Here is a 27,973-nt window from a genome sequence, read left to right as displayed (position 1 = left end):
TCTGGTCGCATGTGCCTTCGGCACACGTTTGTCGGCATGGGTATGGGGCACGGGCATCTCCCTCTCCCTACTTTTTCGTTCCCCTACCGCTCCAGGGATCCCTTACCCACTCTTTCCATCTCCTTCACTCCTACCCATGCTTTTTCCCGCCGTCGCGGCGCCGGGGTGGTGGGGCGACAAACGCGAGAACCTCGGCAACGGCATCGCGACGCTCATAGCCTATCGAGGCTCCGAAACTACACCACCTTAAAAAGACAGATAAATTCTCCCAAGGGGAAAACTGACCTCGACAGTGTGTTTACATTTGCCCGTACGATAAATATTTACATACAAACTCAGGAGAAGATTTGAAAGATTTTTTTTCATTTCGTTTTTTTTTTTTCAAATTGATATTAATTTTTTTCTCTACCTATCGAAGAAGAAGAAGAAGAAGAAAAAAAAAGTAAAAGTACGAGGAGCACAAGGAGGGTTTCCGAATCGACGATATTTTATTCCGAGAGATCATTTATTTGTATTTATTGAATAATATAACAAATAATTCGATCGGCTTTCCACGTTGTTTGAGAAAGCAAGAAAAAAAAAAATATTAAACCAAAAACGATAAAGTTATTCAACGACGATATACGTTGTATATTTTTTTAATTATACATTTATATATATATACAAAATATATATTTGTATGCTGTGCTGATCAGGAAGTTCTTCGCGGATTAACGGAATAGAGAACAAAAAAAGAAACCAAATTCAAATTATTAAAGAACAGCCGTAAAATTATTCTGTACTAAGGATGTCGAACAAGATGCACGGAGCCCCTCCTGTTCACGGGGCTAATTTAATGGTGAGTAAATTTTTCTTATTTTCTTTTATCAATTTGTTCAACTTTTTAACTTTCAATTTATTTTAATTATAAAATAAAAAATATGCACAACGACAAGGGGGCAGGTGAACGAAGGATTGAAAATATCTTTTTTCATTTCTCTTATTTTTTTCTCGTTTTATTTTTTGTACTTTTATACTGTTCATATTTCTTGCTAAAAAAATTTACCGCAAAAGATATAAAATGAACCCGTCGAAAGTATATATATAATGTAACTATGTACACACGTATATAGGTATGTAACTAACGCGCGTGCTGACTTTCTAAACGTGCAAAAATTGGGTTTTCCCGTTATAATTAATTTATAATCACCCCGTTCTATATATATATTTCTTTATTTATGAACGTGATTCATTTCTCAAATATCGCGAATCGTTCTCTTCTTTTTTCGGTTTTTAATTTTTTATGTTTCACGTCCACGAGCACGCGATAGACGTTTCGCAATTCTCCTATAATTCTCGTACACCTATTCGTTTTATTCGTTTTATTCGAGATATAAATTATACTACCTATATACAAACGTATATACGTGTTTCTTCGCATATAACCGTAATTCACATTATATATATATATATGGTATACCCAAACCGGAACTCACGAAAACCGCAAGAAACTAGAACTTTACAACGTATCGCAAAGTGAGCCGCGCGAACAGCTGAATATATGCATGTAAAATTAAACTTTGCATGATTTGTACCGGAAGTAGAAACCTCCGGAGGTCGATGTAGCTTACCTACACATACTTCATTTTCACCCTGATACTTTCGATTACCTTCGACGAATTATATCCTGATGTTAAGCGTACATATTTCTACCAGGTAAAATATTCGAATCGACTTCCATGTATGTACCACTTTTTGCTCATACCCAGGAAAAACGAAAATTCCGTATATCCGATCTTGAATTTTATTACCCGCCTAGGTGTACGTACGTACGTACGTATGTTCGTGAAACGGAACGTAAAAAAAGTCACAAGAATCCGCTGAATCTTCACATTATTCTTTATACGTGTATAATCATTTTACTTAGAGATATACGTACGTACGTGTGTACGTAAATCTACGTACGTACAACTGGAATTGTTTCTGTAACACGCGTGTAATCGAGAACGCTTTGGCGGGGATAGAAAAAGAAAAGGAAAAGCAAAAGAGAGAAAGAAAAAAAAAAACATAGAGAGATAAGGTGTTATCGGAAAGCTAGTTTGTCAGAGAGGCATATACTTATAGTTATATACCCGATAACCTGCAGCTGAGTATAAGTTTTGAAACGCATACACGCGGTTGCGTACGTTACATGTACACACGTATATCTATACACATAAACACTTGTACATATATATGTGTGTATACACAAACATGTGTACGTGTTCACAGTTTACATTTCGTAAGGGGGTGCCTACGATTGTATTTTATATTCTATTTTTTTTTTATTTTATTTTTTTTTTCGTCCCAGACGTTGTATATTTGTCATCAAAAGACGACGAGTTCACATGTGACACGCTATATACGGCATATGTGTAGCGAAAGATGAGAAATGAAAAATAAAAAAAAAAATAATATAAAATAAAATAAAACGAAAAAGACGTTTGAAAAACCTTGAAGTCATTTATCTGATCTGCGATGCGAACTCTACACGTATACGTACATTCTTCGTACATAATTATTATAATATTTCAATACATATATATACACCCGGGTTTTTCAATCGTATTTCTCTCTGTTTCTTTTTTTGCCGATGTTTTCGCGGGGGGGACTGCGGAAATTATTTTACGATTTCACGTGTTATTTACAACAATTATATTATACTGCTAGCTAACGAAATGGATGTTATTGCGATGTATATTATATGTATGTACGAGTATATATACCAATAGCTTATCGTGACCACATTATTTTATTTCGTTATATAGAACTGCCAAGAAGTTATGGGCTTTTGACCGTGTGATAACGCGTGTTGTATGCACAGTGCAGTATGTAGGTAGCACAGGTATATACGTTCGTACATCTATAGGTAACGAATGAAAATTGAAATGATCATAAAAACTATAATAATTCGCGAGCCAATTCGTCAAATTATGCACACATACAGTCGTTCGGAATGTATGTACTCTCGTACGTGTTGCATATTATTTTTCGAGAAATGAATAAAAAAAATAAAAACGCAGAGGAATCACATATATGAATGACACACCTATAACTTTGTTTTTGAAAAAATCATCAATGTTTCATCTATGGTATGACTGCAGTCTAATCAACAAATTAATACCGCGTATCTGTCGGCTCTTTATATAATACGTGTACGATGTACAATAAAATGTGCAGAGTGCAAAAACAGGAGCAAAAAATATATTGGAAGGTAAAAAAAAAAAAAAATTTAAATGAAGTGAAGCGCAGCGTCAGGAAATACGACGTTTAATGTAAGCACCTACGTACTTATATGCGTATGTCATCGTTTGTTCAGGTGTATCGTGTTCATTTTGAATTTTTTTTTCTTTCCCTCTTCTCGACTTCTTCGATCATTTGCCATAATTCTTCTTTTTATTCCGACGTGAGAATTATCGTAGACGTATTTTTATTGTTTATCTCTTTTTTTTTTTCTTTTTTTTTACTAAAATTACGTCACATAATCGGCATATTATTTTGATGAATCTAGTCGTATATTTGTATGTGCACATAGCATGGAGAAAATTATTAACTCGATATTTTATGTGTTCGGATTTTTTCCACATACCTACATGTGGATTAACGCCGTATAATCAGTTATACGAGTTCGATCGATGTCCGATTGCCATTATTTTCAAATTTTTTTTCCAGTTTTCTATTTTTCAAACTCGGTAATTTATTGCGAAAAAATGGCCGCGGTGCAGCGGGGTATATATGCAGCCTGCCGTGCAGCTGCGTTTGTTGCAATATATACCTACCTATGTATAACCCGAATCGACGGACGCGCGGGGTCTTGAATTCAGTGATAATTCAAATTTATATTGTTTAATTGTATATATTTAATTGTAAATATATATATGTGATATGCATCAGCCGATTCAATGAGACATACACGTGCGCACGGTTGAAACAAGTAGGTGTAGTAGGTAGCAACAGAACACGGACTGCACAATTAATATCCTTGGACTCTCGTAACCCCCAATCGTTTTATGTATAATCTACAGCGTTGTATGTATGTACTAGCCGATTAAAAGCTGGTTAGAAATATAAATAAGTAAATCTACTGTATACGTAACATACATATATATATATGTATAATATCGCGCGTGATTATGTTAGGTATTTTAATTTTCGGAGATATGTCGAGTGTGTGCAACATTGCAGCTTGCAGTAAATAATATCTGAATTAATTGAATTATTGAGAAACAAGAAGTAAAAAATAAATAAGTGAATAAAAATAAAAACAAAAAAAAAAAAAGAAGATGAAGACAAAAAAATTGCGTCAATGATCGCGATCTGGGTCAGAGACCAAGTCTGCAACCTCTGCAGTGTATATACACTTTTTTACATACATACAGTATGTATACATTATTTATTGATATATGTCGTATATATATATACCTATATGTATATAAAATCGTATAAATCGTTGTTCGCGAAAGTATGTATCCGTAGGTATATAATAATGATGATAATATTGAAAAGAACCGCGTTCGCAAATTATATCGCGATGATCGCAAAACGTAAGCGTGTGGCTCTTTTAACTGTGGAATAAAGACGCCATTTTGTATCAACGTTTTCAGATCGTACGCTCTAACGCCATCTTGTCAAACAAACTCGCGCCGTAAGTTACACACGTATGGCACGTAAAGTATATCCGTACAGTTTTTACAGTCGCAAATTTTTTTTTTATACACCGATCATTCCAGAAGCGAATTTTAAAACACGTTCGAATATCTTACTTTATTCGATTAATCTCATTTACATGTACGTATAAAATAGATTTTGATCGAGATTCAAGAATTTTCTATTCAGGGAAACAAAAAAAACCGAACAACCAGAAATACAAATCAGGTGCCATATATGAAAATTATACGGACCTGTCTCAGACAAAATTTACTTTACGGTAATAACCATTAATTATTACCTGTGTCTACAGGTATACACGTACGATATACACGTGTATACATAACGTCATGTATACATGAATGATTATGAATCGGTTCGGTGGAATATTGCGGGAAAACGCGGCGTGCATCGTCGGTGTATGCATGTGTGTGTATAGTGCGAGGAAGAAAAAGAAGGGGCGTCTCGTCGGACGGGAGAAAAAAGGAGTTGGCAGGGGATAAGAGGGACAGGGGGACAAGGGGCGCAAGGGGTAGGGGGAAGACATCGGAGCCGTCGGCGAAGCCCTTGAAGGGAATTGCACGGAGGTCGTTCGGTAGACCCGCTAGAGTAACTGGTGACGTCATGGAACTTTCCGCACCTCAGCACCGCGCGACGACGGTGAAGCATTCAAGAACTCCCCGTGAACGGCGGCGAAAAGAAGAAGAAGAAAAAAAAAAAAAAAAAAATTGACCGCCGTCCGCCGGTCAGGAGGGCAGGGGGGAAAGTTGAGGAAGAGAGAAGAGTCTCCGACGATAAAGAAGGGATAGACTGCTAGCCGGGTACACTTTGTCGGTTGGATTGTGGAAACGTGCAACGTTAACGCCGGATTATATTAACGGTTACAGAATTAATTTCTCAACGTATACGAAATACACCACCGTCATGCCGTAAGACCGGGTCTATTATAGAACACGGGCGCGCGCGCGCGAGACGGATTTTTCTTCTTTTTTTTTTTTTTTTTAAATTTTTTCTTTTTATTTCGTTTTATTTATTTTTTCTTTTATATCTTCTCTTCTTTTTGGATTCTTTTTGGAACGGCGGACCGCGTATACCTATTTAGATACACGAGTCGAAACACATTTTAGAAATAGAGTGCGCCGGAGGAGAAGGGGAGAGGAAGTTTAGGGAGAAAAGAGAGAGAGAGGGGAGGAAGTTTAGACTCGTGCAAGTCGCACGGCCAAAGGGATGAAAGAGCGAGAAGAAAAAAATAGAAAATGAAATAAAATAAGCAACACCAAAAGCGTCGGGTAAAACTTATTCTGAAAATGGAGGGGGAGAGAGAGGTAACCAGATGAGAGAGAGAAGGAGAAATTTGTAAATACAGAATTAGTTTGTGCAGACAGCAGAGGAATGCTGCACTTGGAATAGTGGATATCGGGTTACAACGAATGTACTATTTATATTATATACGTTTTAAAATTAACGTTTTATATATATATATTCGAATATCATCCGAGAACTAATAGAACTGATAACGATACGATTTGCTTTTTCCCTTGGTTTTTTTTTTCTCTCTTTTTTCTCTCTTTTCCCGTACTCTTGATCGTCCGCGTGATATACGTTGCAATCATTTTGTTTTATTCAGAATCAGTATTTAGAAAAATTCGATTACCGTGGCGAGAAATTGTAATCGCGATATACACGAGTTACGTTTACGTATATTATATGCACACGCATCGCGGTACGATAACAAATATTTGCGGGCTATCGGATTTCTGTGAGATCATGTTCTATATCCACTCTGATATTATAATCTCTCGAAATTATTTTTTCTTTCTTCTCCTGATTTTGTATCGTTCAATTTCAATATAGGTTGCAATAGCAGAACGAAAAATGGATGCGTGTAACTATACCGTATAATAACGTATAGAGAAGGGTGCTATCTTGAATAATACGGAAGACAATCTGTTCGAAATATGCAAAGGGAAAGTTTTTTCTTTTTCTTTTCTCTTCTCGTCTGATGAGAAAATTTAAAACCTGCTGTTCACGATGTGTACCGGCTGTTTATTTATTCATTCATAACGTGCATTATGTTAAGCCTAATGCACAAACTGTATTTAGCCTGTACACCTATAATATAGATCAGGATTCCACAACCAGTTGCGAAGAAAAATAGGGGAGGAGTTTTGGATAACAGGGGGATGCTAATATCATATTATAGAAGAGCAGAGGAGAAATAGTTGAAGGGAAAAAAAAAGAAGAAAAGAAAAATAGGGACGCGAAAGGATCGACAGTTTCTTTCTTTATCTTTCTCTCTTTTTTTTTCTCTCTTTTCCTCTCATCGCGATAGAATAGGGTGTTTTTTGATGGATCGAACCTGGGGAACTTCCCCCATAGACATTTTTCTTGCGTTACAGGTACATATTTATACCTAGAAACTTGAAAACACCACGAATTCCATTGATCTTCGCCGCGATAATCATAGCGTGGATCGGGTTTAACAAAATTAATGATGATTGTCATCGATTATCGTGTATATTAGAAAAATAGTTGAAGGTAAATGAAATTTTTCTATACCTAGGTATGTAAGTACATGTTTTTCCCCCGGTTTTTCCTTTATTGTTTGCCCACCGATATAATGTGTCATGGTCTGATTATACACGGAATCTAGAATATTAACAGTAATATCGTCGCGAGCGAACGGTAAGAAGAAAAAAAATAAGTAACAGGTGAAATACCATTCTTGAACATATGAAGTACAATTTTTTTTTCAATTAATAAATCAGGTGTAGTGTGATTAGTCCGGAAATTTAAGTGGTATAGATTTCGGGGTTTGAACTTCTCCGAGTTGCGCGGTGCAAACTTCTTCCATTTTTTTTTTTTTTTAATTTTTTTTTCTGATATTCGAAAAATTCGAATCACCATTCATTATTAAATTGGTGGTATCTCCGACAGGGGGCACAAGTTAACCAGCGCTCTTTTCAAGTTCGAAAAATATAAGTATATAAGTTTTACCTAGACGCATTCCGTATTTTGGCATCGGCGCGTGTAGATATTTAACCGAGCAACCCACGCCTTTTAAAATTTCTAACAGCTGTTTCAATTCGCGATTTGTTAGAACGACTATCGCCGTACATGAGTGTATGGGGCGTTTCGCGTCTGGTCGGGCAAGGTTTGAATTTGAAAAAACTATTTCCCATCTCGTAACCGTACTCTTATGTACGCCGCACGCAATGGCCTTTGATAATAATACTCGCTGACACTGATTTTTCAATCGGATTTGATTAGTTTTCACGTTATAGGTCGGGGGCGACTGTAGCCTACGCACTTGTAAACGTCTAGATTTGATAATGTCGTCGCCGTCGGATCAGCGGATACAACTGATGATGATGATGATGAAACCTAGGTCACAGCTCGTCTAAATATCCCTCTGTCCCTGACGAAATTGCAGCGCAAATGACTTTGAATGTCGTCCGTGATATTGTACGAATTATCGTAGTACAGAACGTTGCACTTTGCCAGTGTTTATGAATAACTGTAGAGTGGACGAAACAGGGGGATGTAGGAGGGCAGGAGACGCCGGAGATTCGGTTTTTGATCGTTCATAAATATTTCAACTCTTTTGCCTGAGTCGTAACTCTGAATTATTCGATAATTATCGCGGATCACCTGTCTTTTCTTCTCTTATTTGCCGAGGTTCTAAATTGACCGTACACGTTAATATGTACCCCGCAGCTGCATTTCCTGTTTAATAAATCATTGAATGGACTTGACGTGCCTACAATTTGCACTCGCCTCCACTCGCATTATGTCTACCAGGTATATAGGGTTGCAGTCGTCTAGACAAACTATCGATTTTTCTTCTTCGTGTAATACCTGCAGTGTATACCTCGATGAGTGTATCAGATATATATCTAACATAATATCCATCGGAAACAAACAAAAATGAGGGGTCGGATTTCTGCGATAATGTGTAATATGCAGTTGCGTCGATTATATGCAAAGAATGAAAATAAATAATAAAACACGTAGATTCGTTTATTTTATTTATTCGTTATTCATCAATTCGGATGAAAAACAATCTTTTTCATTTGTACATTTTCACAACATTGCAGCAGCTATGATGTACTCAATTTTGTAAAAGATAAATGAGATCTTGTTTGAAAATTTTCGTTGTTGCGCCGGTTTCGCTATAGTTATTTAACAGTTGGCTTACGCTGTCGATATATAGGTTATATACCTCACCACCGGATTTCGGCGGTCCAGACAATTTTTGGCGGGGTCGATCTTATAAACTTGAACGTAGTAGTCGAGCCCCGCTGCCGCTTCTCATTCGTGGGTCTGTGATTCTGCACTCGCTTGTTGTGTCGACGTTTATCTCTCTCTCTCTCTCTCTCTCTCTCTCTCTCTCGCATAAACCTATGTGCACATAGGTGCTACGTACATAAGTTAATTCCTAAGTATTAGTGGATGCGCGGATCTGTTTGCCCTCGTTTCTTATAGCCAGTCTATACGACAAACTCTAGGAATAGATACGAGCGGCTACTGTACAAAGCGCCCCAGGGAATAGCTGAGAACGCTAATTATTGTTGTATTTTTTCGCCCCTCCCCCGCCCCCCTTAATTTTTTTCCGACCAAAAAACTGGTCAGCACTCGAAGAGTCGATTTTTTTGACTCCGCATACTCGAAATAATTGTATTGATGCAATTATCACTGTACCTGCAGCGAAATTTTTGTCGATAGAATTTTCTATCGAATTTTTCAACATTTCACTTTGATTTGTTCGTTATCTTATCCGTCGGTACAGAAGTTGAATCGATTATCGACCGTGATAAGGCAGAAGAAGAAAAGGTAAAAAAAAAAAAAATGGGGGAAAAAATACTAATTCGGTTGATTGCATTATTTTTTAATCGCTGTGAGGTAATTATAGCCGTGTGTGTGTGATAATTTCTTGAGACTAATTGGTGATTAGATATCAGACGGGAAAGTCGGATATATAGATTTTCGAAACCTCGAGGTCCCCAAATTTTTCTTAATAATCGTTCATCGATTTGAAGGAAAAAAAAAGAGAAAGAAAATATTAATGGAAATCGAAACTTTGACATCGCACGTTGTACGTGTTATTTTTACGATGCTATTTTACCGCAACTGCAATTCATGCAGTTCCCGTTTTTTCCCTTCCGTTTATCGTATTTTTTGTTTTTGTTATCAGACGCGGTTGATATTGTGTACATATTGCAAAGGTGCGAAAAGACAGTAAACGCTGTTGATTATTTTCATTGAAGACGGGCGTAACGAAAGTCCGTTTCATTATACATTTTTATAAAGTTTTAAATAAATTTTTAATACACATTTGCCAACTAAATTTCGCCAGTTATTAACACTTATCAATCCAACTGCACCTATGTCACATAGGTATATAGACCGGATTTACGTACGTGACTATTATATACGCACATATTTGTCATACGGATGTGACGTCATTCGTAACGCTGTGGTCAGATTTTTTAATATATAAATGGACGTCTTGATGATCTATATACGTATGTGTAACTATAAGGTATGTGAGATCGTTACACCGGAACACCCTTTAGGCAAAGCCTTGGCGAAATCTAATTCAATTTCCCTCATTCGATTCTATTAAAACGTTGACTACGTCACATCTTTGTAAAACTGAGCAAGCTGATTTGCTCGTTTTTTCTCTTCTTTATTATTTTTTGGATTTTGGATTTCTTATTTCTCCGGATACATTCTTCCCGCCTCTTTCTCATCCTCTTTTTTTTTTTCTTCTCCTTCAGTTTCTCTTCCGAGTTTATCCATCCGACTTATGTACGAAAATTTTTGGCAGATGTTCAGTTTGTACATGAGCGCAAGAAAACAGGCAAATCTAGTCGAAGGTCGTAGTCACGGGGACGCCTAGCGTCGATCGGTATAGTTGACGTAGTTTTGTTCAGCGTTTCGCGTTTAAAAATTATCAAATGCGACGCGGACGCGGCTTTGCGTAGGTACACGCGGCCGGATATACATGTATGTTCATCGATGTATAGATTATCACCTACGTGGGCGTACGTGCACCGTGTTTTATTTACGATACCCGAAAAAAAATTTTTTTAAAGAAAATTGGACACTCTTCGAAAATAAATCGTTGAAATCGGCTTGTGTGAATTATTGAAAGTTTTCAAATGAAAATTACTCGTCAGTGAAGAAAATCGCCTGAAACCTAAACTAGTATTTTTTCCATTACACGTAATGCTAATTATGGTATTAATTAGTTAAATTTCATTCAGTGTCGGATTACGGTGAAGAATTTATATACCTACTGTGCGTATGTACATCGAAAGAATTGCATGTTGGTACACATTTAGGTATATAAACGACAAGTTATATACGGTACATGGCAAACTTTAATCGAGAGGGTAGAAAATTTTATATGTATACATACGCCTAGTAGAGCACAAATTATTTGCATCCGTTTCCGGTTAAACAGCAGCTGATATGCAGGGGGGGGGGAGGTGTGGGGTGGGGTGACTCCCCAATTTTATGTGATCGTTGTAATCGGATGATCTATAAATAAATATAAACCGCCGGTATTTCACTACCAAGATATAGCCACGCATTTTGATGATGCTCGATTAGAAATTTTATCGAAATCTTCATCTTTTTAATTGAAAGACATTACCGAGGAAAAAATAAAAAATCTGTGCATCTGAAGGTCACGGGTACCTTTTTTTTTCAACCACCATTTTTCTTTTTCTTTTTTTTAGAATTGGGGCGGGGAAACTTAGTAATGTATTGCTCAACTGATGAATGATTTTTCGTTTCTTTTCTTCTCTGTTTTTTTTTTCTTTTTTCTAAGTGGCTTTACCTAACCCAACCAAACTACCAACTGTCATTAGAATGACGGGTTAACTTCTATTTAAAGAAAAAGAAATTATTCCATCCTCGATCGTGCATCGTTCGTTTTATAACGTACAGTGCGAGTTGGAAAATATTCTATCGTTGAATAATGCAGGGTTTTTCTTTGGACTTTTACAAGGTTTTTTTTTTCCATTATCCGCGATCAAAATTCCAATGTGAAACGTATACGTAACAATTGGGGGGGGGGCTATGAGGTAAAAAAGCGATGGATTTATTGCGTAAGGGAAAAAAGACGAAAAAAAAAACAGAGAGAGAAAATAAGGGAGGGAGTGAAAAAAAAAAGGTAGAAAAATTCTTTTGGCAAAGAAAGAGAATATTTCTTCTTCAACATATAGAATATAGTATATATACATAGAGCTGTGCAGGTAGCTATGTATTACGTGTATAAGCGCCGGTATATATACGTATTAAAAATAAATACTAGCCTGACGCATTGCGTGGTCAGATATTTTTGTTCGAAATATATAAATTTAGATACGTACGATACGTATATACGTGTATGCATATACTTAATCATATGTAGACACACGTTACACGTATAGGATCATCATTTCAATCATAAAATATATTTTTTCTCATTGTAATTCATCGTGGGAAGATTTTTTATATTTTTCGAAAGACTATTAAAGGAATTAAGGATTTCATATACAGGATCCTGATGAGTAGGATTATTATTTTATTAATTTAATCGTGATTTTTTTCTTTCCCGATGATTTTCCGAATTTGAAAGAGAATCTTTTTTGTTCGCGATAATTTTCGTTTAAAAAAATTGAAAAATTATGTCAGGTCGTCAAATTGGTGGAGTGTGAGACGTGAGTTTTTTTTCGTTTTTTTTTCCCCTCTATCTTTCATGCACATATTATTTCGATATTTATACACACATGCGTATATATGTGTCCAATACAATTTTTGTAGTTTTTGGACCCGAGCCACGAATATCATCGAATGCAATTCGGTTTGCAATTGTGCAGCGATTAGTCAGAATGAAACAATTTTCGATGACAGTTGTTACGTGTTATTTTCTATGCGTTGTTGAAATTGAATCGACACGTCTGCAGGTATATGCGTGTGATTTTTGATCAATTTATACTCGCAGATGCAGCCAAACAAGAAGTTCGTCTGATTTCTTTTTTTCTCACCAAACTCAGAAAATAATGTAATTGCTGTAATCCGAATGAAGTGTAATAGCGCGTACTGCGAACGGAAATAAAGTTGAAAGCTGCCAACTACCGCTGCTACTTTGAAATTATTATTCTCCAAAGGTCGAAAGGTCTTTCCAGAAATAGTGCGCTATATTTTACGTTGAATAATGACGAAGGAAAAAAGTGGGAAAAAAAAAACAAAAATTATTACCATAAATTAACTTGTATGTTAATTTAAATGTTACATCAATAATATGGACGGACTGTAAGGTATATGTAACACGATTTCCGAGAAATTCGAATAGGATTCGAATAGGATCCAAATGTCCAAATTTGAGCAGCTTTTCAGTCAAATCGAACCAAAAAAAGGAATCAAAAAAAAACTGAGGTTCCTTCCGTCCAAAGTCGGAAATGGCGCCGAGTCGCTGGCGTATGTTGGATTGCCTACGGATAGGCGCTCGAGTCATCTAGAGATTTTTACGCTGCTTCGAACTTCGCTGTTTACATTAATACGTCACGACTCCTGAGTCCTTGAATCTAGGATCTTTGTTATTTTTCATTCTCCTCTAATTTGGGATGCGCGTATTATATTCAATCGGGGTTTTCATTAAATTCAATGATCGGCAATTGCGCTTAATTTATCAATTATCGTGTGTACATAAACTTTCTGCGTATAATATTTATAAGTTTAAAGTATATGAGGTCGTGAATTAAATGTGACAAAATCTCAAAATATGTAGTCCGTCCTTTTTTCATTAGTCTTATCTATTTGCATTTTTAGTTTCTTTGTTTCTTCGGTTTTGTGTTCGCTCGGGTATTTTTAGTTTTTGACGTATATATTTTTAAAACAATTATAACGCCTCGATAATTACCGGACATACAAGTATAAATGAACTATTTATTTACTCAAAATTTACTATGTTTCTATTTACAGTATATACATATGTTCAACGATATCACATAACATTTATTTTAAAACTTATAGAGTCTACTCGAAAGCGACAGATGTTCTCGGTTATCTGTTTTTATTTTTTCTCTTTTTTTTCTCCCTCATTCACCCCTGCATATTTGCTAATTTAATTATAAAAAATTACTCCGTCGTAATTTTGCTCGAGAAATTAGGAAAGGCCAAAACTACTCTAAATTCTGATTGTATAAAAATTTTAGCTGCAGGCGTGTACAATTCATTGTAAATTAATCAATTGGTATATGATATTGACAAATGAAATCTGTCGAGTCGATGAAATAGAAAAAGATGTTTCGAAATTTTGGATGAAAAAAAAAAAAAACAAAAAAAAAATGGACAAGAAAAAGAAGTCGAGTCTGTACGTATGGAAAATTTTGCGTTCTCTACTAATTTTAAAAATTGTATTTACGTACGAATGTTTCTATATACACATTATACGTAGGTATGTAATTTAAGTGATGTACTGTGTACACACAATACTGACGTTGGAATTCTAAAAATATGAATTTGTTCAAATTAGAAAAACCAATATTCTCTTCCGTCTCCGAGAATATTTCTTCTTTTTCTTTCTATTCTTCCCGTCTTTGATTCACTCCAAGATTTATCTCCTTTTATTATTCTTCTGATCGTCACATGCGTGCGGTACGTACGAAAAATACGCGGAGACGACGTGTACTATAACGCAGAGTAAAATTGGTAACAATTATAATGATCGATCTATTTTTGTGCTCGCGATTGAAATCGATCGCGTAGTTCGCGCCGCGGCTAACTTCTTCATGATTAACGTTTCAATTTTATTCGAAGGTTACGATGATACGTTTATTATACTTGACTGCGATGAGTCGGCTTCTGGACTCTTCAAATGAAAAATCAAAGAAAAAAAAAAATCAATCTTTCGAACAAAAAAATTAGAAAGGTAAAAATCACCACCAATTGCGAACTTGTGAGATTCACCGTATACGCATGCGGTGTTCTCGATCGCAGCACTTTTTTCGTGTAGGTGTGGAAAAAAAAAAGCGAGAAAAGAAAAAACCTTACTACCTCATTTTTGTGTACTGATATATCATTAGCGCAATTAGAATAATATCGGTTTTAAACGTTTTAAGTTAAATTATCGTATACAATCCTCGAAAGGTATTCTTGTATCCTTTTAAAATATACATATATGACGTTATAGTTTCTTCTTCTTTTTCCTCTAATTTTTCATATTTCGAATGTCGACGTACACACCTCCTTGTATATTAATTTTATTATGTATTTGAAGGATGTACCAAGAAGTTGATCCGCGTTCGTTGGATATTTTGACAAAAAAAAAAAATTATTATTAATAAATAATTGAAAATGAATCAAGTGTTTTCTGGGGAAGATAGAAAATTGATGACAAAAATGTAAAAAAGAAGGAAGAGAAAAAATAAGTTACACCGAAGCGATTCGATGTTAGGGAAGGAGAAGCGAAGCAAAAAAGCTCTGGCAAAACGTGCAGAAATTAAATCAATGCAAAATAAATTATAGTCACATATACGTGACGTTGTGTTTGAATGTCGGATAAGAAAATTTTTCCCAATTGGATGATGATGATGATGATAATGACGACGACGACGAGGATGGATAATAATGATGGTGTCTTCGCGTTTAGCACCGCGACGTTGACGTCGTTTTCGTCGTCGCGGCGTCGTAGATAAGTTCGTATTATATATCGGTATACACGCGTATACATGTAACCAGTTCGTTCTAATCCACGTGACACTGTCGTCTTCGTCTTCTTCGTCGTGCTTCGGGATCATTTGCTCTTCCTATATTCGACGGAGTATATAAGGAGCTGTCCTCAAAATATTCAAACAGTTTGGCAACGTATACCGTGCAGGTTTTCCACGTCGCATCGCGACGTCGTCGTCCGTTCGTTTCTTCGTTCGCGTGTGAAGATCGTTATTATAAATATCGTCATTTTCGACAAAAATAAAAAAACAACAATCAACAAACCTCGTTCTATTTTTCTATTCGTTTTATAAATTTTTCTTTCGACATAAATTCTACTCGTGTAAAAAAAAAAAAAAACTCACATAAGACATTTGTACCCCATCGAAATCGGAAGTTCATCGCAGGAAAGTTTTGTGTCAACTTATACTATACGATGACGATGAACAACAAGAATAACGGAAGCGTTGATCGTAATAATAAAAACGACAATAATAAAAATAAAAACTAAAAAATAGTCAAACTTATACATCGAATTGATTTTAGTTTTTACATGTGCGACACACTCTTTATACCGAACATTTATTATTTTAACCCTATAGTTGCATGGCGCATGAATTTTGAAGTGATATACATATAAAATATCCAGTACATTTCATAAAGCTGCAGGTACTGCAATTGTATTCTATACAGTATACGTAAATAAATGTTATTATATATGGTGATGTTTTTTTAAAAAAAAGGTGTTTTTAGATTTATCGAAACTTCGCAATAATTATCTATAAATGAATGAATAAATTAACTAATCAGAGAAATTTTTTTTAAAAAATAAGTAAACACATGTCTAGTATGAAATTTTGAATTTTTGACCATGATATATTGAATAATTTTTTGAAATAAAAAAAATAAAGAAAGAATTAACGATACGAGCCACAATAAAATAGATAATAATAACTGACAAAAGAAACAGTAAGATTAACAACAATAATAATCATAGTAAATAAATAATCGTAGATCGCAATGGGGAATGGTGGAAGTGCGTTGGATGTGGAGATGAGTTCGTTGTCGTCGTCAACAAACGAACGTCCTCAAATCAGGGTTAATATATATAATTACTATATTTAAATAATAAATTCACGTCAAATTGCTATTACATACCTACCCTACCTATATTATACATACACACTCATTCGCAAGCTGCATTTATACATAGACGTAGTTCAGCAAAAAAAAAAAAATAGCAAAAAAATCATCCGCATCAATGATATCACGCATAATTTTCATATGATTATTAACAATACTGATCATTTATTTATTCATTTATTCAATCATTATTATTTTTTTTTTTGTAGATTATTAAATTCAGCTTTTTTTTTCCTTTTTTTTTCTTTTGGATATTGTTTTTATTTCAAATATATTCCTTTAACAAATTAATTCGAAATTGGTTCGTTTTTGTGTGCGTGTGCGTGTGGGTTTGTCTTTTTCTTTCTCGTTCACGGGTAGAGAGCGCGAGGTAGTGAAAAATCTCGAATTGAAGCCCACATGATGATACTTTTTGTTTGGAAATTTTTCACTCGTCCAATTTTTCTTTTTGCGTCCGCTTTATGTCATACAATTATACGTGTATATATACACATGTATAATACGTTGGTTGAGTTCCGAATTTTGGTTGGGGGAAAAAAAGAAAAAAGAAAAAGGGAAAACGAAAAATAGAAATATACAAATTTCTGGCAGTTATTACCACCAGACAACGCAAACATGTTCGTTTTTCCGTCTATTTTACCATGTTCAAGTCGTACGTCGTACACGTACCTACCTACCTAGCTAACTATGTATGTACCTGCGCGGATAGTTTTTGGCAACGTTCAAAAAATTACTGTGCAGAAAATACCGGTTACTCAATCAACGAATTTATTTTATGTTCTATAATTATATTATTATCAGACTCGAGAGACAAAGTATCGGAATATCTATAGCATATGCATATATAACAGTATGTACTCACAATAGTACAGCTTGTACATAATTGTACGTACGTGTACGTATGTATAATGTGTGTGAATACTCGTACGTGTGGGAGGGTTAAGAGACGCGATTTTTCTTTAGAAATTGTATCACAATATATTTGACGTGATATCAGAAAAAATTCACTATTGTGTTCCTTGGAATCTATGTACCACTTATACGTAATCATTGAAGTGCAAAAAATTGTGAAATTGACTATCAAATAGATCTTTTTTTGTTGTTTTTTTTTTCTCTCTTATTACACGTTACAATTATTTTTTTGCTTCTTCAACATTTTAAAGTTTCATTTGATTTTTGTGTCGTTTGCTGTTTTTTCCTCCCTCCTCCCTGCCATTTTTTTTGTTGGTAATAGATGCATATTCTCATCGAAAAGCTTTGTGGTTTGTCGTTTTCTTTTTTTTTTTTTTCATCGTTCTAATCTATCGCCTATTCAAATGACGATGTGATAGCGAATATTTGTGATTATTCTTACCCGGCTCTATGATCGTATGTTAAATGTTTTATATTTTTGAATTTTTCAGAGAACGCCTATGCGGCCAATGATTGCTGAATACGATCCTAAGAAGCAAGGAGTGAAAACAGAACTCTCAGACATGGTGCTTGTCAAGTAAGTATTTTTTTTTGGAAATTTTGTTTTTTCTCAAAGAGAAAAAGAAAGGAAAGATAATGAAAGAAAAATCGATGATACGTCCATATACGTGGAAAGAAAGGAAGAAGAAAAGAAAATTAATTATTCAATAATTGCGTCTCGACGGATTATTAATCAGGAGAGTACAGGGATTTTTATATATGCATGAGAATATTTCACGTTCAAATTTTCTTTCTCTTCGTCCTTTTTTTTCTCTCCGGTCTCTTCCGAAACAGATATGTGATATGATATGATAGATGATATAATTCGACTCGAATTTTTCGGAGATTCGAAGATATTATTATCGTTCAATGCGTAATTCACATTTTAAGATGTGTCGTTCTTGTCACTAGTATTATTATTATTATTGTTATGATTAACATTGTTACGACTGTGATCATTATTGTTGATATTGTTGTTATTATTATTGTTGTTATTATTATCATTACCTATACACATCATTATTAACATTTTGTCACGACCTGGCAATCACTATTACTATGCTATTAGTATAGATATACTATATACGTCCGACCGCAGCATCGTCACATTAGTAAAAAAAAAAAGAAGAGAAAAAGCTTTGGCATTATGCGATATGTATATAAATATATAAATTATATATTTATACATATAACCCGCGTACTTATGTATACATATATAATTTATATATCTATATATTCGCGTAATATGTTTATGCATTATTTTATAACTCCATAAAATTACATACACATATTAGATAATATATTTATACCTAACACATATATAGGTACGTACTTCTTCCCCATGTAATAGAGGGGATCATATAATATTGTGCATTTTTTAATTGACTTATAATTACTATACGTTTTTGAATTTTTCTCAATCATTTTTTAACATGTCAGAGAATTGAATAACGAAGAAGAGAAAAATCATGATCAAATTCATTTTTTTTTCTTTTATTTTTCTTCTACATTTTTCAATCGTTTGTCGATATTAATTTTCACATGTCTAATATATACCACATTTAATACAAGGTATGTACTGTATGAATGTATATACCGTTATCATTTTCGTTATTTTATCGCATACTGCCTGATATGATTTGCCTATGGCGTTTAATTCAATGAATGATAATTATTATCTATTGATTTCTCATTTGTATGCCTATTCTGTATTTATTTATTTAATTTTTTTAATGTTTTGTTTCGTGAGGGTTGATATCGATTCGGTAGGGCTTTCCTTAACGATATTGGAAAACGATGAGAAAAAATTCTATTTCCTTTCTGAGTTGTAAAATCAAATTTATTGTAATGTTTGATCGATGAATTTATTTTTATTAAGATTGATACAACGCCGAATTAATTCAATTCGTGAGATATTTATCCGTATAGCGTTTTATCGTTGTACGTACGTACGTGTCTATAGGAGATGTCGAATTGATTCAGTTTTATTGGAAGTCGTGAATTTTGTTATCGGTATTTAAATTACGTTGTAAGTCGTACGTGGATCCCAATAAACGAAATATTTTTATAGATAGAAATGTGATCAGAATTTACCGAAATACCTAATTTGAGTTTCATGTGTTTTCATCTTATTAACTATCATTTCGCGTAACTTGTGATATGTTATGTGTATAGCATGAAATTTCATTACAAAGGTTTTCATTACGCACCCTATAACGTAATAACGATAATTAGGTAATTAAAAATAGGTCATCGTATAATTGCATTGCGTAAAAAAACATAGAAAAAAAATAGTGCGAGGCAAAGAAGGAAAAAAAAGGAAGCCTGCTAATCGCTAATCATATTGCGTGCAATCACCTCATATTAATTTAAGGGCTGTAGACTGTGATTGGCTTTTGCTATTATACATAGCATAATACAATAATATATGTGTGCATGTACACATGACAGAAAATTTTATGTACTTACGTACCATATTGCGATTACATAAAAAGAATAGAAATGAAAAAAAAAATTCTTCTACACGTAGGTGCGAAAATAAAAAATTGCATAATAAACGCGGTCGCTGCGCACATACATATATTAATGGGTATATACCCATCCATCTACTGCACACCGTATACAAAGGATAAATAGTGGAAATTACCGCGTTAATTGGTTTCTCTTTTCGGATTTTTATTCGTTGACTTACGCACCGTGAAAGAAAATATCACGCAGTATGCATAAAATAAGAGAAAAGATTAAAAAAACAAATCAAAAGAAAAAAATTAATCGAACAGAATACGAAATTTATTTTTGTTTCTCTTTTTAAAATAATTGAATTATGAAAATTATCTGTTTTTTACTGTATAATATGTGCATTTATATGATTCCAGACATGCGAATAGAGTCCGGTATAGATTCGGGCTCTATGAAGTGCTCTGAGTATTAACCGAAGGCGCAAGTGCCGCAATCTCTATCTCTAAAACAAAAAACCGAAAAAACCAAAACCGAACAAATTGAAAAAAAGCATTCGATAAATACAGAAAAAAAAAATCATATGTACAAACAAAACAGAAAACGTAAGCGGATTATTAAAATATACCGAATATATTTTTGATTTTTTTCCATTACTTTACAATTAATTAATTGTTCATTATCAAGTTATTATTTATTTATTTTTTTTGTTTCATTTCATATTATTTCAATTATTTTTTGATTCAAATATATGAAATATACTTAGTTTTTTCTCTTGATATAATTATTATTAATATAATTACTTAATTCAAATTTATTAAGACGAATTGCAATAATTGAATGAATTGTTTAATATTTTCAATGTGTAACCCTTTTTGTCAAAGCGCAAATGTTATGTAAACACACGGCTTGTTAGTCGTCGTACTGCGTCGTGGCGCTGGGCGTCGGTGATGCAGTGCGGTGGTTGCAGCTGCCTACTAGGCGTCTCACAGAGTCACTACAGAAAAAATCACGCGCGTCTCACACGCGTGACGACGTTGTCTCTGTCCGTGTCTCTGTCTGTCTGTCACGTGACACAGAATCTTTCATAGCTTTCTTGAAAGAAAGCTCCCACACCTAAGGAGAGAAACTACCGCACCAACGGGTACCTACACAACCTACCTTTACGATCTTTTTTTATATAATTTATAAAAAAAAAAAATATATATTTGCATATGTATATATGTATGATATACATGAAATGAAAAAGTTCATTGCAATTTTGAAAAAATGAAATTTTGGTTTTTTTTTTTCAATTTTTTTTTTCAAGTACATAGGTATCTACACGTTTATTAGAGCGACGATCTTTATCGCAGGGTATACCACGTTCAGTTTTAGATAGAAAAATATATAAGAGAGAGCTTAGCAAAAAGAATAATCAGATGACAATTTAAAGAAATACGGGGGTGTCGGATATAGCGTGTAATTCCGGTGGCAAATTGAAAATATATTTCATACACCCTGATTCGAAATGAATTTATCTTTTCTACACTTTAGTCAAATTTTTGTTTTCTCTTTTCTTATACGGAAAAAATCGAAAGATTAAACGTTTTTCATTCACTTTAATTCAGTCTTTCTTATGATCATTAAATTTTTCGATTGCCACCGGGTTGGAGATTTGCAGAGATGAAAAAAAACAAACATCTCTGCGCACTGCATCACTCTTGCAAATTATGTAGCTACTATATTTTTTTGTCCGGGCTTGAGTTGTCGCTGAATGACGGTAAAACTGAATTGAGGATTATATCATCGTGTAAAGATTATTATTTTATAATTATTTATTTGCCCGGTTAAGAAGTCTTCAGTTGAAAACCTGTCGTGCATATAATATGTACCTTCCTTTTTCTTCTCGTTATTTTTATTCATTTATTTATTCATTTGGCTATTATTTATGTACTTCTGTTGAATTTAATTAAAATCGCTTATACCGTAAGTTTTTGCCATTTCATAATTTGCGGCAGTGTGAAGTGTGCAAAATCGAACGCTCAAAAACACTCGTCGTATTCTTGATTGCATACATGCAAATCTAAACGTTAGTCAGTTATGAATTGATAAATAATCAAAAACGAAATCATAAACAATATAATTATACACTGCACATACACACACTTACCCATATATATATATATCTATATATTCACTTACAATGGGCATCGGTGAACACGCACGAATGTTGGGGATTTTATAATAACAACGACACAATTATTATTTCCAGTGAATTACTTAATTTTTATTTTTCTTTCCTTTTCGGTGGGTGAAAAATTACATGCTCCCTAAATTATTATTAAAGTTATCGTTCCTATTATAGACGCAAGTATTACACGGCGCGTTGAAGAAATTTTGCAATCTATGAGATTTCCTTTATTTTTTTCTCAATTTATTTCATGTGTAATGTTGCATGAATTTAACATTCGTTACTTGTAATATAGATGTAGTATTTTTTTTTTCTTTATTTTTTTTTTTAAACCTATTAAATGCATTTGCATTTGGCCTGCCGCTGCTGCTGTGCTGCTGCTGATGTTTCTGTTGTTCGTTTTGCTTTTTTGCTTTGATTCAGATAGATTTAGAATAAAATATAAAAATCATTACATTACTTTCCCAGAGTTATATTCATTCATATTGTTATAATACGTGAGTGTTTAATTTTTAGGTGTTACGCCGTGTAATGCGCGGGCTGTGTAAAACTTGTAAGACATTTTATCGCATCTAAAACACGTATGATGAAACACGTTCATTTTTCTCACGAGCATATAACACTAATATCAAGTGTCGGGTGATTATTAAAATTGTTACTAATTCTAAGTCAACAGTAACTTGAAATTTTTATCTTATTTTTCATTTTATATTCGGCTTTAATTTCACTCACGTTTCCTATTCTTCATTACTCATGCTTATGCACGTATGTTATAATTTTTTTTCTTTTTCTTAATAGACATTCATAATTTCTATTATTATCGGTGTCGCGATCATCGATGTCCACTTTATACATAAAATTACTAACACTCATAACAACGTTATTTAGATGTACGCAAATTTTCTGATTCGTTTGCTATTCAATCAATCGTATCATATAATTCAACATATACATCAATCACACTTACGTACCCGCATACTCCTATAACTCAAAAACATCATTATATAGTATAGATATTAGATTCTGAGACAAAAATAATTTTAAAAAACAATGAGAGAGAATTGAAAGAAAAGAATAAATAAATAATTATATACGAAAGGAGAACGAATATTCTTTAATAAAAAAATTGTTAGATTATAAGGCGGTGGAAATTTTACAATGTATTTATTCTTTGTTTTTGAATCAAAGGATCCTGTCTAATCTATACGGTTTTACAGATACAAGTGTGAGAAAAATGAAGTGCCCATCAGCGTTACCAATGGCTCAACCCTCCCCCTCGTCGAACGTCCCGACGACGAGGAGGCAGCCCTCTACAATCCATTCGAACACCGGAAACTGGCTCATCCAACTTCCGATATGGACACTCTCATTCATCTACTTAAGGGTAGTTTGGGAACCGGCATCCTGGCAATGCCTTTGGCTTTCAAAAACTCCGGATTAGCTTTTGGACTTATAGCCACATTCTTCATCGGGGCTGTTTGCACCTATTGTGTTCACATTCTGGTTAAATGTGCCCACGCTTTATGTAGGCGGACACAGACGCCGAGTCTTGGTTTTGCAGATGTTGCCGAAGCAGCGTTTCTCGTTGGACCCGAACCTGTGCAAAAATATGCGAGACTTGCCAAGTAAGTATATCTTATTCGTTCGCGTACCTACGAAAATTGGGGAGTTGATCGAAGTATTCAATAATAGAAAACTAACTTTGTATTCTTTTTTTCATTTGTCTATTACAGAGCCACGATTAATACCTTCTTGGTAATTGATCTGATCGGGTGCTGCTGCGTGTATATAGTATTCATTTCTACAAATGTTAAACAAGTTGTGGATTATTATACGGAGAGTGAAACGAATCTTAGAATATTCATGGCTGCACTTCTACCACTGCTCATAGTCTTCTCGTTAGTCAGGAATCTCAAATATCTTGCTCCCTTCTCGATGATTGCCAATATTCTGATTGCCACCGGTATGGCTGTAACTTTTTACTACATATTCAGAGATCTTCCAAGCATCGAGGGAAAAACGCATTTCTCAACTTGGCAACAACTACCAATGTTCTTTGGAACTGCCATCTTCGCTCTTGAGGGCATCGGTGTCGTAAGTATATGTATTATTATAATTTGTCATCGTATTTGAAACGAGATATTCGAAGATTAATGGAGAATCAAGGTCTCGATTTGTTTCTAAATTTTTTCCGTTATATTCCAGGTTATGCCCCTTGAGAACAACATGAGGACCCCACAGCATTTCATCGGTTGCCCGGGAGTCTTGAACATTGGTATGTTCTTTGTCGTTCTTCTTTACAGTTTGGTTGGTTTCTTTGGTTACTTGAGGTATGGAGATAAGACTCTTGGATCCATCACCCTCAATCTTCCCCAAGATGAAATACTTGCACAATCCGTAAAGCTCATGATCGCTATTGCCATCTTCTTCACTTACGGTCTTCAGTTTTATGTGCCAATGGAAATCATCTGGAAAAATATCAAACACCGTTTTGGATCGAAAAAACTCACAGCTGAGTACATCGTACGCATTGTTCTTGTAATATTTACCGTCGTCATTGCCATCGCGATACCAAACTTGGGACCATTCATCTCCCTCGTTGGGGCGGTCTGCCTTTCGACTTTGGGTCTTATGTTCCCGTCAATAATCGAACTCGTTACCGTATGGGAATTGGAAAATGGTCTGGGAAGTTATAACTGGCGGTTATGGAAGAATATCGCGATAATATTATTTGGTGTTCTCGGTTTCGTCACCGGAACATACGTCAGTCTCCAAGAGATCATTGAGAATAAGTAAAAAAAATGATCGCCTCTGGAATTTTCTATTCAGATCGCTTCGGGGTAGTCAGAAAAGATACTCCGAATCATCTAGCGGATCAAAGCTAGATAATCTGCTAAGCAACACCACGCTGATGATATTGCTTCGAAGACATACTAACTACAATCTCTCTGAAAAAAAAACACAGTAACCACGTATGTAGTCAACTATATCAGCGTATTATAGTTCCTCCTTAGGAGCAATTTGATTGTATTTTTTTGTTTATTTTTTTTTTTATTCCTTCTGCCTTGCAAGTATTATTTCACAATGAGGAAACGACGGATATAGTAACTGTAGAATCTGTTTCGTATAAATGCAGGTACCGATCGCATAATTTTCAGGGAAAAATTTGTTTTATATTGAAATTTTGAATAAAATAATAACAACGAAAAAATGTGAGCGTAACAAAAAGTCAGCTGAGAAACCGTACATAAGATATCACTGTATGTATATATACGCTCTGATTATAAAGGCAATTAACGGAGAGAACTGAGAAGTGCGTATATATTTGGCGTTGTATTGTGAAGTTTGTAGAGCAAAGATAAAAGAGGTCAAAAATAATGAAAAGAAAAAAAATAAATAAATAAAAATCATAATTAGATACGAGTCACGTGGATTGACGGGGTGTAAAAATTACCAACTTACCGTGTTTCGTTTTCCAAACGAACTACTGCAGGGCGTGACAGCCGAAAGTCAGACAATATAAACTGTATACGGACGTTGTGTTAAACTGCGACAAATTTAACGGTCGGAAAACAGCATAAGATACGTACGTACATTGTATACATATGTTCATATACCCGGCGATTGATGAAACGAATGGAATTTATTCTAAATTGCAGTATGATGAGAAAATCATGGGTTATGCGTTGCCATACGCGGGAAAAGAAAAAATAATCGAATAAAATTAATTGAAACGAATAAATTAATTAGAAGATTATAGATAAAATATTTTGACCAAAATAAAAACTAAAACAAAAAGAAAGTTGTGCGTGAATATTTTGAAAATTTTCGTATATTTACAGTGGAAATAACAAATACGATATGTAAATTATTCAGCGGAATCTCAGACCGATAGAACAGAAAAAGCATGGCGCCGCCGTCCGGGGCCTTATATATTCTTTTTTTGTAAATACATACACATTAAAAGCAACGCATCTCAACGACTACATTATAAATATATATTGATATAGTTTATATACATACTGCAAATTCAAATGTGTATATATACATATACATAAAAGAAAAACAAAAAGAAACTGTAATTTAGACTAGAAGCGATCTTGCCTTGTACGAAGCGTAGACATGAATCGTAGTAGCTAAGTTTTAGTTAGCGAACTACCTGGGCAATCTTCATGACCTGTTTTGGATCCTCGATTGATTTGAATTGAAGACCCTGAACTTGCCAAGAAAGGGGCTCAGCGCGTCAAGGCAACCCTAAGGCCCTTCTGTGATTGGCTACAGGACGGAGCGGGAGCTGTTCCATAACCCTGTAGCAAATTCATTTAAGTTCATTCTTTTTACAATTATATACCTATAATCTTTGTGTCTATGCCAGTTTCGATTCAACTCACGTGATTCCTAAAAATCATGTAAATAAAACAAAGTTGAATGAAAATAACAATTCAGCCAATCGATAACTTTGCATCTAAGTGATACATGTATTCATCAATATTATTATCAAGATCAACCACTAGGATTCACGTGATATTCAACGAAATTAATTGAGCAATGCGAATTATATGTCACCCCCAACGAGCGATGTCGATTATCTTACAATTAGATTAGTTCGATTATGATAAGCACTAACAACTAGTAACAAATGTCTCATATTATATACCATATTCATATAAATACCGATGTAAAGACATCGCTCAGAGGTGTTTTAATAATTCAGGAATCGCGAGCCAAACGACTCTTTGCTTCTAGGGTGGCATATTAGGATAGGTTTTTTTTTTTTTTTTACCCTCATAAGTCGACAGAGATATCATACATTTGATTATTTAATTAATTATTATCATTATTGTTATTAATGTATCACCTTGGTCTATTAGCTGTTTGAGTTTATTTATTTTTTTTCCTTCTTTTCTAAACGCAAACAGCTAATATTGTCCGAACACACAACTACGCACTTGACATGATTTGTAAAGACACATATGCAACATATATACCTAGTATGCTAAATGAAGTATTATTAAAGATTATATATGTCGCTCTGTCATTTACCGAGGAATATTGAATATATATATATATGTATTTATTTTGATTTTTTTTTTGTTTAATTTTTATTGTTTTTTCTTTCTTTCATTTGCCTGTGTAGTTTTCCTCGGTAAATACATAATCACCAGAATTATTATTATGATTATGATTATGATTTTTTATCATCAATTGTTATATCTACATCCATTTGCCATCAAATGTAGAAAATGGTAGCAAAATAGAAAAAAGTTGCAGGAAAAATTGAAATTTATTGCGATCAAAGCGAGTTGTTGTACAATAGTGGAAAAGAAATTGAGCACTCATGGAATAGGAAAAAAGTAAGAAGCAAATGAAAAAAGAAACAAACAACGGTGCAACTTTATCTTAAAGATGGATTCGTTTTCATTTTGAAATACGGTTCATGATTCAGGAAAAAGTTCGGTTTAACACAACACAGCTTTATAAGTATTAGGTAAATTATATAGTAATTTCGTAATTCTTTTTTATTCGTGCCTTGACTATAGAAAAAAGATGTACAATTTCGCCTTCCAAATGTTAGCAAAATATATATGAAAGAATAAAAAAAAAATGAAAAAAAAATTTACTGAATAAAAGAAAAATCTTGAAAAAAAAAAAGAAAAAAAACCAACAAAAAAAATGTTGTTACTTTCGAAATCGTTGTTGTTCGTTATGCGTATAAAACGCCGCGGTGTTCGCGTGTATAGTAAAAAAAAAAGAAAAAAAAAAACCAAACTGTTAGTGAAATTACGGCATTTTCCTAGTGAGAATCGTACAAAAATGAAAAATTTAAAAAAAAAAAAAAAATGAAATAATAAATAAAATTAAAAGATATGGAAAAGAAGA

At 34.1% G+C, this 27,973-nt stretch overlaps 1 protein-coding gene across 3 annotated transcripts; it reads left to right on the top strand.

Moving 5' to 3' along the window:
- Position 1: 1 nt before the first annotated feature.
- On the top strand, positions 2-27,917 carry LOC105689492 (proton-coupled amino acid transporter-like protein pathetic). 3 transcript variants are annotated; one of them, XM_012406536.4, is made up of 6 exons: positions 2-838; positions 16,384-16,467; positions 17,916-18,001; positions 23,311-23,718; positions 23,827-24,187; positions 24,299-27,917. In XM_012406536.4, exons 1-6 carry the CDS (start codon positions 788-790, stop codon positions 24,887-24,889), a joined length of 1,581 nt encoding a protein of 526 aa, XP_012261959.2. In that variant the 5' UTR covers positions 2-787; the 3' UTR covers positions 24,890-27,917. The 3 variants fall into 3 exon arrangements, with proteins under 3 accessions (XP_012261959.2, XP_012261977.2, XP_012261968.2); XM_012406545.3 differs by lacking the exon at positions 2-838 and adding an exon at positions 15,507-16,038; XM_012406554.4 differs by lacking the exon at positions 16,384-16,467 and having other exon boundaries at positions 5-838.
- The last annotated feature ends 56 nt before the right edge of the window (positions 27,918-27,973 follow it).

The sequence above is a fragment of the Athalia rosae genome, chromosome 3, assembly GCF_917208135.1.
Source record: "Athalia rosae chromosome 3, iyAthRosa1.1, whole genome shotgun sequence".
Classification (NCBI taxonomy): domain Eukaryota; kingdom Metazoa; phylum Arthropoda; class Insecta; order Hymenoptera; family Athaliidae; genus Athalia; species Athalia rosae.
Note: the sequence above shows the minus strand (reverse complement) of the source record. Positions and strands in the feature narration are given on the sequence as shown.